The sequence below is a fragment of the Thamnophis elegans genome, chromosome 8 (genome assembly GCF_009769535.1).
Source record: "Thamnophis elegans isolate rThaEle1 chromosome 8, rThaEle1.pri, whole genome shotgun sequence".
Classification (NCBI taxonomy): Eukaryota; Metazoa; Chordata; class Lepidosauria; order Squamata; family Colubridae; genus Thamnophis; species Thamnophis elegans.
In genome coordinates, this window is record NC_045548.1 from 67,213,753 (window position 1) to 67,230,392 (window position 16,640).

A 16,640-nucleotide genomic window follows, 5' to 3' on the forward strand; every position below is an offset into this window, starting at 1 on the left:
CAGGTTTTATCAGCAGGTCTTTATTGTAATATAGGCTTGAAGCATTCATTACAAGGTAGAAGGGAAGCACAGTTAACAGCTATTTTTTTATTTTTAGCAGTTCGGAAGGAAAACACTGCATGGGGAATAGAGAGGTCAACTCTCGGTACAAACTAGCAAACTAAACCACAAGAACTTACCATTAGAAACATTTTACATTGTGACGCTGCTGTTACAATAGGCAAGGAACACAAAAAAAGATAAAAAGGAAAAGAAATCTCAAAAAACAAACCAACAGAACTATCCAAAGTGGTGTTGTTGTTGTTTTTTTGCCACATGTTAACATCAAATTTTGGCAATATCATTATTTTTAACCAAGATTGAATTCTGGTGTTGAAAAGGAAAGAGGCTGCACTCTCAAATACAGCGTCATCCAAAATGTTTCCTTAAAACGTGCTTTTTCTGAAAAATATCTCCCGCGTGAGCTTCGCTGAAAGCGACGGGGCTGGGTATGCAAGGGTTAACAGAATCACCTTTCTTTAAAAAAGGAAAAAAGCTTAGAAAAATCAGCTTGTCAGCCTGCACCCTTTTTTTTTGTCCATTTTTCTTTTCTCTCTCTCTCAAGTGGGTAAGAAAAATGAAATCTCGGAGCATCATTTGCAAAGAGCATCTGCTCGTTTTTCAGGACAAGCGGGCTGGTTTGACAGCACTGTTTTATTTTTTAATTTTTATTTTTCCGAAGGAAGAAAAAGCTTATTATTTTTTGGATCATGCTTTTTTTTTTTTTTTTTGCACTTTTCGCTTCCGATGCCATAATGAAAAAGTGTTAAGCAACCACAGCTGTGTAAATGTATACAGAACACAGTGACTATAAACAGGTTTACGATACAACTCACATCCAATGCAGTTATGTATTTAAAGCATAAGAAGTTGTTTACGTAGGCAAGATGGCAGCCAATACGAATCTCCCGAGTGTCCAGTGGTGGAAGAGATTGTGTGTGTTTGCGTGCACTCACAACCCAGCTCCTTCCACAATGAGTGGGGGCGCATCGCTGCGGCCACAAACACATCCCTCTGAAGTCAAGAATTCTGCTAGCATCGCCCATGTAGAAATAAGGCAGACGGTATCCAGTTGGACTGCAGAATGCTTTTTTAAAAAAATGAAAAAACAGAAAGCCACAAAACTGAAAACACTGGGAGGGAGGGAAGGGGGGGTGCCTGAGTTATGCACATTTCTACTGACCCCATGAAACGGAAAATACCACGGCAATGTTCATATTAAGAAAAGGAAATCTTATAAATTTATCAGCGGTGCTCCCCCCCTCCCCAATAATTGAGTGGAATAAAAAGGAAACCAGTTGTGAATGTCCCTCCCGCTATAATAAATAAAACCTAGAATGTTCCCGTCCCTTCCCGATCCCCAGATTTTGTACCCAAACTGCCGTTTTGGAAAAAACACCCCCCCTCCTCCACTTAAAAGTAACATTTGCAGTTTTACTGGAGTTCCCAGTTACTTGCCCATTCATCTATGAGTTGTTTTGTCAAAAGTCCTTGGGGGAAAAGGTTTTTCCATTTATTTGGCTACCCAGCCTGCTGGGCACAGCCAGTAAAAGGTATAAAGTTATAATTCAGAGCTCCCTGGTTTTCTTTTAATTTTTTTTTGCTCTTTATTATTATTTTTTCTAACCAAGTAGACACCCTCCTGCCTTCACTGTGTCTTGCTTTATATGTTGTGTTCTTTTTACTTCTTTCAAGGAACAACAAAGTGAAGAGAGGAATATGTAAAATTTCAGCCTGTTGCCAGGATGGTACAAAACGGATTAACGAGGTTTTACAATGACCGGAAATGAAAGCATACCGCATATTGGTTTTACAGAGGCAAGAAATCTTAACATGGTCCTTTTTTGCAGGGCCAACATAGGAAAAAATAGCTAGCAGGGAGTATCCAGAAGTCTTTTGAAAAACCTTACTTAAAATGAACACTGTTAATTCATTATGGCTTATTTGGATGCATTTACAATGAAACTACCTGCTAGGCTACATTTTTGTGCAAGAAATTAAACTCCTCCCTTCCTAATCCCTAAAAATTAACCAAATACAGCCGTTCTCTCTCTCTCTCTCTTTTCTTGTTATATATATATTGCTTTAATCAGCTTCCGTTTCCTGCTTTTGGGGCAGGAGAACAGCCCGCTGTTATTTCAGTTAAGGAGGTGTGTTCTTGCTAGGAACTTTGTACAAGAAAACAAACACCGGTTTGAGACTCCCACTATGACTTGACAAGGTGCTCTACGAAAACCGCCCAAGAGGGAGAACTGCATTACCACCGGCCAACACCCCCCCCGCCCCCACTTGCCCTTGCTAAAATTTTAACTACTTGACATTTCTTATAACCATCCTTTTGTGAATGAATACACTTTACAAAGAGTTATTAAAAGGTTAAATGGGATTTTGGCACCTTAGGGGATGGGGGGGGTGGGGGAGGAGGAACTGAGAGAATTAGAAAATGTGCAGGGGAAAATATAATCAGCCAGCTTTACAAAGAAAAATAATAATAATAATAATCAATAGTCAGGAAGATGTTCCTTTAAGCATTTCAACCTGGCCAATTCTAACCTCCCCTCCCATTTTAGAGACCACTGCCAGCTGTCTCTCCTAGAAAAATCTTGATTGTACAATAATGGACCAAGACACAAAGATGATAGCATCAGGTAAGGTCCGTCTCTTTTTTCACTCAACTTGGGCAGTGATTCAGCATCTAGGAAATACGGGGTGCTGAGCGATCGTTCGTGGTGGTCTTCCTCAGCTTAACGCCCCTGCGGATAGCATTCAGCATGTCTTCTCCCTGCGGGGCCTCCGCTGGGTTCTGCCCGCCTGTATGGGGCACAGTGGGTTGGCATGGGGGAGCAGTGATGCTGACGTCTTCTCTTTCATTCTCCTCTCCCTCGTTTTCAGCCGCCAACGGTCTCTGATCCTCTATGCTGCTCGGTTTCTGACCGACGGGGGGAAGGCTGGCTGTTGCTTGCCCACTCCACGAGGAGGTACATACAGTAGGGGTGCTGCCCCCTCCAGCCTCGGGACTTTGCTCGGAGCTTTCTTCTGCCCCACTCGGAAAACCAGGGAGCCCCGCCGGCACGTCTGGCACAGATGGAGTCTTAACGGGAATCACGGGGGTCTTAATGGGAATTGGTCCCGCGCCAATGGTCCCGCGCCTTACCGCTGGTTTGGTGGAAGGCGTCCGCCGGATGGTGGCCACACCAGGTGTGACGATCACAGGGCCAAGGGTGGTTGGGAGGCCCGCCGTGGAAGCAGGACGCTTGGCATGGAACATGCGACGGTAAGACTGGCTGATGTCGCTGTTCCTTGGAATAGTTGAAGACTTGTCGAATTCTTGCTGCTCGGTGTCTTGATCACCACTCACAGAAAAGTAGTCGTAATCTGAAACTAGGACGGCAAAAAAAGAGGAGTCAGGACAGCAAATCTTCAGGAGTAACTTGGCAATCTGCAGTGATACACTTCCCTTATTTTTTCTTGGATATGAAGTTGATTACAATTTTTAAAAAGGAAGATTAAAAACTGGTATAAAGTAAGCAGGATCAAAGGAAAAGAAATCAAAGGGAAAGATTAAAAGTACAAGAAAGGAAGAAAGTAAAAAAATAAAAGATAAAGAAGGTACGAAGAAGTAGATTTTGATTTTCTTTACAGCAGTTATTATTATACATATGAATCAGTTGCGAAAGACAATCACCAGACCATGGGGCTGCTGCAACAGCCATAAGTGTGGAAAACGGTCATAAGTCACCTTTTTTCAGTGCCGTAACTTTGAACAGTCCCTAAGTGAACTGTTGTAAATTGAGGACTACTGGTAGTCCTGGTCTTCTTGTAGTCCTCCTCAAAGGGCTGACACAAGTGGTTCTTGACTCTTAGGTATTTTTTGTGTTTGTGGATGGCCAACACTTTGCTTTTCCCTTTCTATGTCAGTTCCAGGAGAACCTTTACACCAGTGTTTCTCAACCTTGGCGACTTTAAGTCCTGTGGACTTCAACTCCCAGAATCCCCCAGCCAGCACAGCTGAAGTCCACAGGACTTAAAGTCGCCAAGGTTGAGAAACACTGCTTTACACAATTCGGGAAGTGTGTAGCAATCTTGAAAGGTGAGGGACCCGATGTAGGAAAAAAGCAACGCAAAACTGAGATTTGAGACGTGAAGGCTCCCGTTGCTTACCTTGTGAGGGAATTGTATCCTCAGAACAGCAAGGTGTGGTTGTCTGGGTGCTGTAGCCACTGGAACACTGCAAGGAATCCCTGCTGCTCCTCTGAATGTCCAGCTGCAGCCCTCGGGTAAGAGCGAGAGCCAGCTCTTCACATGCCTCCATCTCCTCTCCTTGCTATCAACACAACGAAGGTCACTCAATTAAGGATATTGTTACAAAAACACTCCCTTCTTGCAAAATCTAGTTGTCTCTTTTCAGGAGGGGTTTTCATCCACAACGGCGGACAGGTTGGACTGAAGCACTCCCCATGCTCTATACTGGCCCCCCTCCGCCTGTGTTGGGAGTACACTTTCCGTCGTCCCAAGCTGTTTCCGCTAATCTGGGTTAGGGTTTGTCGCCATGCTTGAAGGATACCTGGTTGAGGAAGGCCCCATAATTGGGTTAATACAATGGTCTAAGCCAGGGGTGTCACTTCAGACAAATGGTTATCCAACATCTTCTTTAAAACATCCAGTGTTGGAGCATTCACAACTTCTGGAGGCAAGCTGTTCCACTGATTAAGTGTTCTAACTGTTAGGAAATTCCTCCTTAGTTCTAAGTTGCTTTTCTCCTTGATTAGTTTGCACCCATTGCTTCTTCTCCTACCCTCAGGTGCTTTGGAGAATAGCTTGACATGATTAAACCATGCTTTGCTTGCCTTGGCTTGCAGATCACATCAAGCTAAAAGCAAAGGCCAGGGGAGGTTTAGTAGCAAAGGGTGTGCCTTGAACCTTTTTAATAGGAACCCACCCGCTCCATGAGTTAAACAGAGTTTCACACCTTTGGGGCAGCTGATACAGTCATGCTCCGGGCCCTTTGGGGGTCTTCTGTGGGTAGAGACGGACCACTCTGAGCTCCCCCTGGAGAGTCTGCTTCTCGTTTTTCCTTGCGACGTTGCAAAGTGTTTACCATGGGCTGGTCATAAGGACCAGGCTTAGCCCAATCCTAGGAAAAAAACTCTATTAGTCAAAGCTTAGACAGTCTCTCTCTCTCTCACTCCCTCTCTCTCTCACTCCCTCTCTCCCCGTGTCATATGCAAGCTGCAGACTCGCAGCCCTCTTACAAAAAACACCCAATACAATTCAGATAGTGGAGCCCCTTCCCCTTTCCAGAGACCGAGTGACCAGTTTTAATGCGGGTGAGATAGAATAAGTTTTGCAAATTTCTCAAGGGTTAGGCTTAGTATTTCACCGGTTTAGGGAGTCCTCGACTTACGACCACAGTTGAGCTCAACATTTCTGCTGCTAAGTGAGATAGTTGCTACGTGAGTTTTGCCCCATTTTTACGACTTTTCTTGCCACAGTTGTTAAGTGAATCACTGCAGCTTTTTTTTTAAAAAAAATTCATGATGGTTGTTAAGTGAATCTGTCTTCCCCATCAACTTTTGCTTGCCAGGAAGTCCACAGAAAGTGGTCACGTTCCCTGGGACACTGCAACTGAACTGCCATTAATATGAACCACTTCTGAATTTTAATCACAGGGACACTGCAACAGCCGCATGTGTGAAAAATGATCCTAAGTCACATTTTTTTCCCCAGTGCCCTTGTAACCCTGAACGGTCACTAAATGAACTGTTGTTAAGTCGAGGACCACCCATGCTATAGGAACAGCAGTGGAAGGGAAATGGGCCTGTTACGACGATCCCAACAACGTCACCCTCCATCACCACTGGCCATGCAAGATTGGGTGAATGTGAGGATCATCTTCAACAACATGTAGCCTACAATAGGTTTAGGAGGCTAAAAACCAATCTCAAGACAAGCACTGGTAGATCTCTTCTTCTTCAGGCCTGGTTTCCCAGCATGTTTAAAATAGGAACTGCTATGTAATATAACCGAGAATTTACCCTAACCCTAGCCCCATTCCATTCTAGCACTGTTGATATTACCAAGCTGGGTAATGAAATGTCTGCAAGAAAACAGCCAAGCTCAGAGAAGGCCAAGGACCCCACACTTCAACCTAGAGTTATAAATATTCTCTTCTATTCGAATGGGGCCTTATCGGGCAAGTGTTACAAGTGAAATATTTTGGACCACTGAAATGTGGAGTGTGTTGGGGACCTCTGCTAAATAGGTATCTCTTGTCTCTTAATACAAGTTTGCCATTGACAAGAATCTGCTTAACATGCCAAGGAGAAAGCAAGGGAAGAAAATGCCAACAAGCAATTACTCATTCTTGGACTTATTGTCTACTTTGGTCTGGCCATTAATTAGCAAAGATCAGAGTCCATGAATCAAACCTACAACTATCTCGAAACCTGTCATCATCCCAGACAAATTAAACTGTGTCTACATAAATGATGCATAGGAAGCTTTTTAAAAAGGTGTTTTGTCAGTGAATATTTACGCTATTTAGGTGGAGGGGTTTTACATTCAAAAGTGCAATGGATTTCACTTTGTGAATATTTTTGATGGCCACTTTTAGGGCAGGTTTGAACCTGGAGGCAAATGTCCACATTTACAACTTGTCCTTTTGGAAGAATAATAGAAGAGTTGGAAGGGATCTTGGAGGTCTTCTAGCCCAACCTCCTGCTCAAGCAGGAGACCCTGTACCATTTCAGGCAAAGGGATGTCCAATCTCTCCTTAAACACCTCCAATGTTGGAGCACTCACAACTTCTGGAGGCAAGTGGTTCCACTGTTCTAACTGTCAGGAAATTTCTCCTTAGTTTTAGGTTGCTTCTCTCCTTAATTAAGGTCCAACCATTGCTTCTTGTTTTGTCTTCAGGTGCTCTGGAGTATAGGTTGGCCCCCTCTTTTTTGTGGGAGCCACTCAAATATTTTAACACTGCTATCATGTCAGGCCTTCTTTTCATTGTTGTGTCCAAATTAGAGATGTGTGAAATGTTAGGTCAAAGTGTTTCAGCCCAGAATGATCTCATCTTGACCGTATCATGTGGTGTGACTTCAAAACAGGGGTGAAACGCTACCGATTCGGACCGGTTCACTTGAACCAGTAATAAAATATCCTACTGGTTCATCCGAACAGATAGTAAAAAATGCTACCGGTTCGCGGATTAGAAATTGTGTAGCACAGCTGATCATTGGAGCTACCAGTTCAGGCGAACCAGTAGCATTTTTTAACATTCCGACGATCAGCTGTCCAACAATATATGCTGTGCCCCACGATTAGAAATCATGCGGCACAGCTGATTGTCGCACAACTGATCATTGGAGCTACAGGTTCAGGCGAACCGGTAGCATTTTTTAACATTCCGCCGATCAACTGTCCAACAATCAGCTGTGCCGCACGATTAAAAATTGTGCGGCACAGCTGATCGTTGCACAGCTGATCGCCGGAGGTACGCAGCAGCGTATGTGCTTGTGAAGTGAACCAGTAGCAGACTTCAGAGGATTTCACCCCGTTTCAAAAGAAGTTACTACAATCAATTTTGGAGTCAGACGAGTCCATTCCAGGCTCAGAAGATTTTGACCTCGAAAACAGTTTGATGTCTTTTAGTTTCCCAGAGTTCCTAAGCTAATTGGCCAAGCTGGAAGCTAGAATCCGAATATTCTTAGCAAATGTTGCTCCAGAGTCTCCACAGCAGTTCCTTCGGTATTTCCTACGCCAAAGAATTATGTTGTTTTTCCTCATGCTTTCTCAAAACGTTAAAGTATCTCTAGATACCAACTCTATTGGAAACGTAATTTACAATGGCCAGTTTCTCATGACATCTGATACCAGCAAGATGTTCTGAATGTGATTCCATGAAGAGTGAGATTTGGCAATAAAAAAACGCTTCACCCACAGTAATGATCTGAAAGTCTCCAGGAATTAAATCATGAATAAGGATTTTACTAGTGGGATCATGGCTGAAAGAAAAACCAAAGATTGTGCTTTATAGTATCCTTAACCCACAGAGGTGGTTAAGGCGCTAGGGTAGAAAATGGGAGATGGTGAGTTATAGTCCCGCCTTACTGGGTGATTATGGGCCAGTCACTCTTTCTCAGCCCAATCTACCTCACAGGATTATTGTGATGGGGAAATCTTGAGTTATTTGTAAAAATAATAAAGGCAGGATACAACAAAAATACATAATTAATTAAATTATATGTATATCCCATCTGCAAATACCAATTGCTACTTCATACACAATCTGAAAAGTCAAAGAATTGCATATAGGGGTGAGCTAACATGATGGCTGGTTCGGAGAACCTTCAAATCCCACCCTTGGCTGGCCCCGCCCCACCCACCCCTCCCATTCCAGGAGTCTCCACACGGCTAGTTTTGGATGCGAGGTAAGTGCAGGGCCCACACAGAGGCTTGGGGAGGGTGAAAAATGGGCCTCCAAGGAGCTTCTGGAACCTTGGGAAGGTATAAATGCTCCCCCTCCATGGTTCAGGAAGCCGATTAGGCCATGCCCACCCAGCAACCAGGCAGAGAACTTGGTGAAATTTTTGAAGCCCATCCTTGCTTGCATAGATTACAAAGCTGGGAGCATGTTCATCCAAACCAGCCTCCCCCCAAAAGAAACCTTGGCAATATTAAGACTTCTGGACTTCAATTCCCAGAATTCCCCAATTCCATGCCGGCTGGTGAATTCTGCAAATTGAACTCCACAATTCTTAATGTTGTCAAGTTTGGAGACCACTGATTCAAAAGAAATAGCACATTTTTTTTTTTAAAAAAAATCGATTATTGGTAAAGCAGGATTCCACCACCAGATGAAGAACTCAGAATGGGAGAAGCGAGCTGAAGGGCCCACGCCAAGAATTAAGTTAAGAATCGAGAAGCAATTTCTTGCAAGGGGGTGGGGTGAGGGATGACAAGGAGAGACTCTAACAGGAACGAAAAGAAACACAAACCTTCCAACTAGGAATCTGAGGTGATGGTAACATGCCTGGCCCAATGGTGTAATAATGAGCGTAGTCTGGAAGGAGGGTGGAGGAGGTGGCCCGGGTCCATGCGTGAGAGACAGACGGAATATGAGGGAAAGAACCCACACCAACTGGGGCTAAAGATGAGCCACTGGGTAAACTACAGTGATAATACCCATTAGACAACTGGAAACAAACAAAAAGGGGGAAAAAGGAGAGAAATTAATATAAATAGGTCCAAATATGGGGGAAGTACAAAGTGAAACAGGCATGCATCGCTGGGAGAAAGGAAGGGAAATGCGCCCAACGGGCTCTAGTCCCCTTTGGCTAGTCAACACCCATAACCCCGATGCTTGCTCATGCTTTGTTAATGACATTCAACTAGGCAACCATGTTCTGGAAGAGAAAACCAGAACAGGAACAAACAAAGATCATTTTCGGGAGCTGAATCGTTGGACAAAGCTACGCCCCAGAGGCGCAAGTGCTGCATAGGTCGGTGTGAGGAGACGCCTCGCAGTAAAAGGCTGTGTGGTGCTTTGTTAAGTGAGAACACCTCCTCGATAGTTTCATGCCACAAGAAGTTGAAAGAACTTCTCTGGCCAAGTTCTTCCTGGGCCTGAAAGCTCAGGATCTCCAGCGATTTCATTTCTTGCAGTAGAGCTCAAGCTTCAGAAAATGACTTTTGCGGACGAAACGAAACAAAGAAACGACGATAGGAGGAATGGAAGAGGAAATTGCTCATGGGAACGGATCACACCGATCCTCTCCTTCACTCTTTTCTCTAGGCTGCTGGGCAGATATTATATGTACCCCTGCCAAAAGGATCTGGCTTTTCAAGGGGGATTTGGAAAAACGGAACAATGGAATTTATAATCTGAGACAGCGAAAGTCTATTATTCTCTCCAGATTTGGTCTCCCTCTTTAGAAAAAGTAGATTTTTCTTATTGGTATTTTTTTGTCATAGGTGGATTTGTGGACAGAAAACTGCTCATAACAACATCCCTAACAGATGTCATTTTAAGTGTTCTGGAAAAATGTCGTTTCTGTGTCCCAAGCCTTAATTGTGTTCGCTTCAGGACACGACTGGCATTATAGGTAGTCCTCAACCTACGACCACAATTGAGCCCAAAATTGATGTTGCAAAGTGACAAAAATGTTACAGGAGTTTTGCCCCATTTTAGACTTTTCTTGTCACATTTGTTAAATGAATCCCTGCAGTTGTGAAATCAGTAACATGGTTGCTAAGTGAATCAAGCTTCCCCATTGACTTTGCTTGTCAGAAGGTCTCAAAAGAGGGTCCAGGGCATAAGTGTGAGTCAGTTGCCAAGCGTATGAATGTAAATCACGTGACCCTGGGGATGCTACAACGGTTGTAAGTGTGAAAAATATTCATAAAGTCACTTTTTCCGGTGCTGTTGTAACTTTGGTCACTAAGTGAACTGTTGTAAGTCAAGGACTATCGTCCCCCCGAAAATAAGACAGGGTCTTATTTCCTTTTGACCCCCGAAATAAGCCTTTGGCCTTATTTTCGAGGAGGTCTTATTATTTTTGAGGTGCAGGAAGCGGAGAGCGTGGTTAAAGAAGAGCCGAGGTGGCGCAGTGGTTAAATGCAGCACTGCAGGCTACTGCTAGATCAGCAGTTCAGCGGTTCAAATCTCACCGGCTCAGGGTTGACTCAGCCTTCCATCCTTCCGAGGTGGGTAAAATGAGGACCCGGATTGTTGGGGGCAATATGCTGACTCTCTGTAAACCGCTTAGAGAGGGCTGAAAGCCCTATGAAGCGGTATATAAGTCTACTGCTAAGTCTACTGCTATATTGCTACCTCATGGCTGTGTTGCAATATTTTCGGGGAGGGCTTATTTTAGTGCATGCGCTCAAAAACCCCAATTGGGCTTATTATCCGGGGAGGTCTTATTTTCGGGAAAACAGGTTACTTGCACTTGAAATATCTGCGAAGCTCTAACTAGGCCTGATCCGGGGGCAACTTCTCTGGCAAAGCTTAATTAAAAGCCAAACATCGACGTCAGCTTTTACCACAGCTTCATTCCTCTCACTTCAACCCTTCTAAGGAATCTGGACATTTTCCCATTCTCATCTGTAGCTTCTTATTATTTGCAGTTATTTTCTCCTGAATATTACAGAGCCTGGACAAAACCAAAGGACGAGTCTTCGAGATTGAAGTCTTTTTTTTTCACCTTTTCTGTGGAGGCCCAAGCCGCCATGGTGGAGCCTGAACTGACAGAGGTGGGGGAGCTGCACTCACTCACTGACTGGCAGGTCTCAGAGGCTTCAGAAGAGGCAGAGCTGGACGAATTCTGCTGGGGTTAAAAAAAAAAAAAAAAAAAAAAAGCCCAAAAGGCACCACAAAGAGGAAGGAAAGGGAAGAAAGACAAGCCAATGAAACAAAAAAAGCGAAGGACAAATACATACAGAGAAGAAGAAAAGCAGAGTGTTAGGAGTTAAAAAGAGGGGGGGGGGGGAAATCTAAGCATTAAACACAATTATAAGTTTTTTGAAGAGTGCGGAGGGACCAAAGCAATGGGTTCTACATGGTAGATTCTTCGCAGCATAGCCGACCGACTTAATGACCTTCCCAAAGGGCTTGAGAACAGGTTAGATGTCCTGGCTGCAGATTTGGGACTTCCATGCAACTGGAAGGCAATCAACGTTGGCGAAAGCGCCATATCATTTCACGAAATCGTAAAACAAAAAACTGCAAGATGTGAGAATCTCAACCCTTGCCTTCTCTGCTGAAGGAGTTAAGAAGGATGCTTCCTTCCTTCCTCTAATCAATCTTCTACAGGTGAGACTCCCTGTTCTTTCAACAGCACACAGCATGGTTCCTGTCACCATGGAAGCGAGCAAGGAACAGGCCCAAGACAGTTACACCTACGGAACAAGGTTCAAGCAACTCTGGCAGAAAGATGACCTAATTGCAAAATGTGTGGGCTGCTCCAGATACAAGAGGGGCATCATTTATTCCACGGGTACCATTCAGGATCAGGGCTGAGCTTGTAAAGCAGGAGAACACAGCTCTGAAGGTTGCCTTTAGCTTTGAAGATCTACGCTGGGCAAAACCGTAACAAGGAAACAGGACAAGTCAAGACTAACCCTACATCAATTTATGTGGTAATGACTATTCTTGAAAGAGACCGAGGGGCGAAGGACCAGGGTAGTGCAAGACAAACCTACCAATCAACATTTCCATTTCTGAAAAACCTTACTATTCACCCAGAGCACTTCTTTAAAAAGTCTGCTCAGGAGTATGCCAGATCAGGAGTCTCCTACCTTGTCTACTTTTAAGCTTTGTGGACTTCAACTCCCAGAATTCCCCCAGCTAACTGGCCGGGGAATTCTGGGAGTTGAAGTCCATAAGTCTTAAAGTGGACAAGACTGGAGATCCCTGCACCAAATTACTCTACAAATGACTCTTTGAAGGATGCACCCAACACCTGATCAAGCCATCTCTACATAAAATTTTCTTCCAAGTTTTCAGTTCAATTCCTGTTGGTCACATGCAACGTCCATATTGTTTTTAGTAACTACATACAAGGAGGTTGCCCATTGTCTTCGTCTTGGAATTATTATTATTATAAGTTACCAATCTCACCTTCAACATTTGGACTTCCTAATGGCTTCCCAATCAAACCCTAAGTCAGAACTTGCTTAGATTTCAAATGCACTAACCCTCTGGAAGGGCGCCTTATACACGCCTTCCCATTTTGAATCATAACAAGGTGAACCTGAGAATTTCTAGGATAGGAAAAGCCTGTAGCTAAAGTCCTGGCAAGTAGCTACCAAGCTACCACTCAGCTCATGGACTCTCTTCTTTATTATGGGGCAGACAAAACACAGGATCCTACCGTGCTTATTTACCGTATTTTTAGACTATAAGACGCACCGGAGTATAAGACAGACCAAGATTTTGAAGAGGTAATTTTTTTAAAAAAAGGTTTTGCACTCTGCAGGCCTCCCAAACCTTCTGCATGCTTTGTTTTTTTGTGAAAAACAGGGCATGCAGAGTTTGAGAGGCCTGCAAAGTTCTGGGGGCTGGCGGAGTGGGGCAAAAACGAGCAAAAACTGGCCCGTGTTTCACGAAAACAGGACATACATAGGCTTTGGGAGGCATGTGGAGTGCTTCTGGGGGTGGTGCCCTCATCCAAAAGGCCCATTTTTCGCTCGTTTTTGCCCTTCCCAGCCCTCAGGAGCACTTTGCAGGCCTCCCAAACCCGCTGCACGTCCATTTTTGCAAAGGGGGCGCTGTTTCGGGAGGCTAAAAATGCTGTATTCAGTGTATAAGATGCACCCAGATTTTCACCCTCTTTGGGGGGGGGGGGGGAAGGTGTGTCTTATACTCCAAAAAATACCGTATTTCTGTTTCTAAAAGCGAGGGAGGAGATAGGGAAGGGGAGGAAGGAACAATGAGATGGGATGAGGGACGGAGAGAGGGAGGGTGATGGGATGGGATGGGATGGATGGGAGGGAGGGAGGGAGGGAGGAAGGAAGGAAGGAAGGAAGGAAGGAAGGAAGCAAGGAGAAATAGTACTACTCTTATGGCTTCAACTTCAGAAGGACAGAGGAAGAAAATTCTCATCTGGCCTTCTTTTCACATACAAGTAGTTGCATTTTATACAAATATACTAACTGACAGAAATGCTTATTTCTCTTTTGAGTCAACCACCCTTTCTCTTACAGTCTAAACAACACCTCAGAAGTGCTCAATAATATGGCATAATTTTGAAATGGAACATGAAAACCCCCTCTTCTTCCACTCTTTGGAAGAGCTGCGAGACCTGTGGAATGCATTCTTTTGTCCCTCAGCAACAGAGAACGAGACATTAAAAATACATAAAAAGCATCCTAAAAAGGAGGTGGGTGGGAGGTGGTTTTCACCACAGTGTTTCTGTTAGAGACAATATTTTGCTTTCAAACACAACATATGGCATTGTACGACTATTTCTTTGTCACACCCAGCCCTTAATACGCAAGCTGCAAAAGTTACGGCTTGTCAGTTGGTTATAACACAAACTGCGCACAATGAACAGCTTTCAGGGAAATCTGTCAAGCAAGTTAGTTGGCACTCTCTTCCTAGCAGGACTTCAAACACAACTGCCGTACTAAAGGAGGAAAAATATACTTTCGTTTATGTACTTAAACTATGCTGATAATCTCTATGGTTTATTTTTGAAAGGTGACTTGTATGGACTATGATTTATCAATTAATATACGGCATGTAACTGCCAGAACCAGATAGGCCTTAGTTTTAATATAATTTTGCATCTAAGTGAAGTTAGGCTCAGTAAACCATTTGCTACAATTACTCGCTGTTGATAATTTTCCTATTCTATTACAGCAAAATTTCTCTTTGTTGGCCATTTTTAAGGACCAAGAGTTAAAAAGATTTCAAGACTGAAATTTCAGAGATTACACGTGGCATTAAAGGCAAAGTTGGTCAATAACAAGCATTCTTTCTAGGGAGCTAAACAGTATCTCCTGCAGTGACACAAACCCCACCCTTTTGGATCATGTTGTCACTCACACGCACATCCAAAAGAGACAGCTGTTGGTGTCGAACGCAGCTTTTGTCAACCTCTTGCAAATATTCATGGCTTCAGCTCGCACATTTCTGAAAATATCCTCTATCAGAGATGGATAAGCCACTACAGGTAGTCCTCAACTTACAACCGCAACTGTGCCCAAGGTTTGTGTTGCTAAGCAAGACAGTTGTTAAGTGACTTTTGCCCACTTCCTTGCCACAGTCATTAAGTGAAACACTGCAGCTGTTAAGTTAGTTGTTAAGTGAATCCAGCTTCCCCATTGACTTTGCTTATCAGAAGGTCACAAGAGCTGACCACGTGACACTGCAACCGTCATAAATGTGAGTCAGTTGCCAAGCATTCAAATTTTGATCATGTGACTGTGGGGATGCTGCAATGAGTCAGTATATTATGAACTGGAGTAGCCATAACAACAAGCCAGCCAATGGGAACTGTTTGGTGATGGAGACACAGGATTTGTTGTGAGCCATGTCAGATGGCTCGGAGCCTGAGCGTGACTTAGCTTAACTGTTCTGTGTATATAAGAGTGTTTGTCCTTACTCTTTGCTTCTACTTCTAGTTCTGATCCTTGCTTCTACTCCTTATACTTGCTACCACGTTACAACAGCTGCATGGGTATTGTATACATGCATCATGTTATATATTATCGTATATAAAGAAGTTTATATACGTTACAACAGCTGCATGAGTATTGTATACATGCATCATGTTTTATATTATTGTGTATGAAGAAGTTTATATACATTACAAAAGCTGCATGGATATTGTATACATGCATCATGTTTTATATTATCGTATATAAAGAAGTTTATATATGTTACAAGAGCTGCATGGGTATTGTATACATGCATCATGTTATATATTATTGTGAATAAAGAAGTTTCTTCTTTAAATGAATCCTACTGAATTATTTACTTGCGTGCTAGCTGGATAGCTACAGACTCTGACACAAGGGTCATGTGAAAAACGGTCATAAATCACTTTTTTCAGTCGCACTGTAGCTTTGAACGGCCACTAAATGAACTGAGTCAGTATATTATGAACTGGAGTAGCCATAACAACAAGCCAGCCAATGGGAACTGTTTGGTGATGGAGACACAGGATTTGTTATGAGCCATGTCAGATGGCTCGGAGCCTGAGCGTGACTTAGCTTAACTGTTCTGTGTATATAAGAGTGTTTGTCCTTACTCTTTGCTTCTACTTCTAGTTCTGATCCTTGCTTCTACTCCTTATACTTGCTACCACGTTACAACAGCTGCATGGGTATTGTATACATGCATCATTTTTTATATTATCGTATATAAAGAAGTTTATATACGTTACAAGAGCTGCATGGGTATTGTATACATGCATCATTTTTTATATTATCGTATATAAAGAAGTTTATATACGTTACAAGAGCTGCATGGGTATTGTATACATGCATCATTTTTTATATTATCGTATATAAAGAAGTTTATATACGTTACAACAGCTGCATGGGTATTGTATACATGCATCATGTTATATATTATCGTATATAAAGAAGTTTATATACGTTACAACAGCTGCATGGGTATTGTATACATGCATCATGTTTTATATTATTGTGTATAAAGAAGTTTATATACGTTACAAAAGCTGCATGGATATTGTATACATGCATCATGTTTTATATTATCGTATATAAAGAAGTTTATATATGTTACAAGAGCTGCATGGGTATTGTATACATGCATCATGTTATATATTATTGTGTATAAAGAAGTTTCTTCTTTAAATGAATCCTACTGAATTATTTACTTGCGTGCTAGCTGGATAGCTACAGACTCTGACACAAGGGTCATGTGAAAAATGGTCATAAATCACTTTTTTCAGTCGCACTGTAGCTTTGAACGGCCACTAAATGAACTGCTGTAAATCGAGGATTACCTGTAGATACTGATAAACTCATACTGAGCTAGAAATCCATGTACCTTTGTCTATGGTGGCTAGGACTGATGAGAACTGTAGTTCATTCACATGCCACAGGTTGTTCATTTCTGCCTGTAGCAATTA

The 16,640-nt window shown here is 42.9% G+C and overlaps 1 protein-coding gene across 10 annotated transcripts in view; it reads right to left on the reverse strand.

Annotated features, from left to right (window-relative positions):
- MTSS1 (MTSS I-BAR domain containing 1) overlaps positions 1 to 16,640 on the reverse strand; it is a 170,167-nt gene continuing 153,527 nt past the window's right edge. For 5 of the 10 annotated variants that reach the window (XM_032222237.1, XM_032222238.1, XM_032222235.1 and 2 more), the window contains 4 exons: positions 9,033 to 9,230; positions 5,009 to 5,173; positions 4,201 to 4,363; positions 1 to 3,420 (listed from right to left, as the gene is read on the reverse strand). In XM_032222237.1, coding sequence (XP_032078128.1) covers positions 2,735 to 3,420; positions 4,201 to 4,363; positions 5,009 to 5,173; positions 9,033 to 9,230 — 1,212 coding nt within the window. In that variant the 3' untranslated portion in view covers positions 1 to 2,734. Of the gene's footprint in view, positions 3,421 to 4,200; positions 4,364 to 5,008; positions 5,174 to 9,032; positions 9,231 to 11,240; positions 11,361 to 16,640 lie in introns of all 10 variants that reach the window. The other 5 variants (XM_032222241.1, XM_032222239.1, XM_032222240.1 and 2 more) reach the window with 3 other exon arrangements.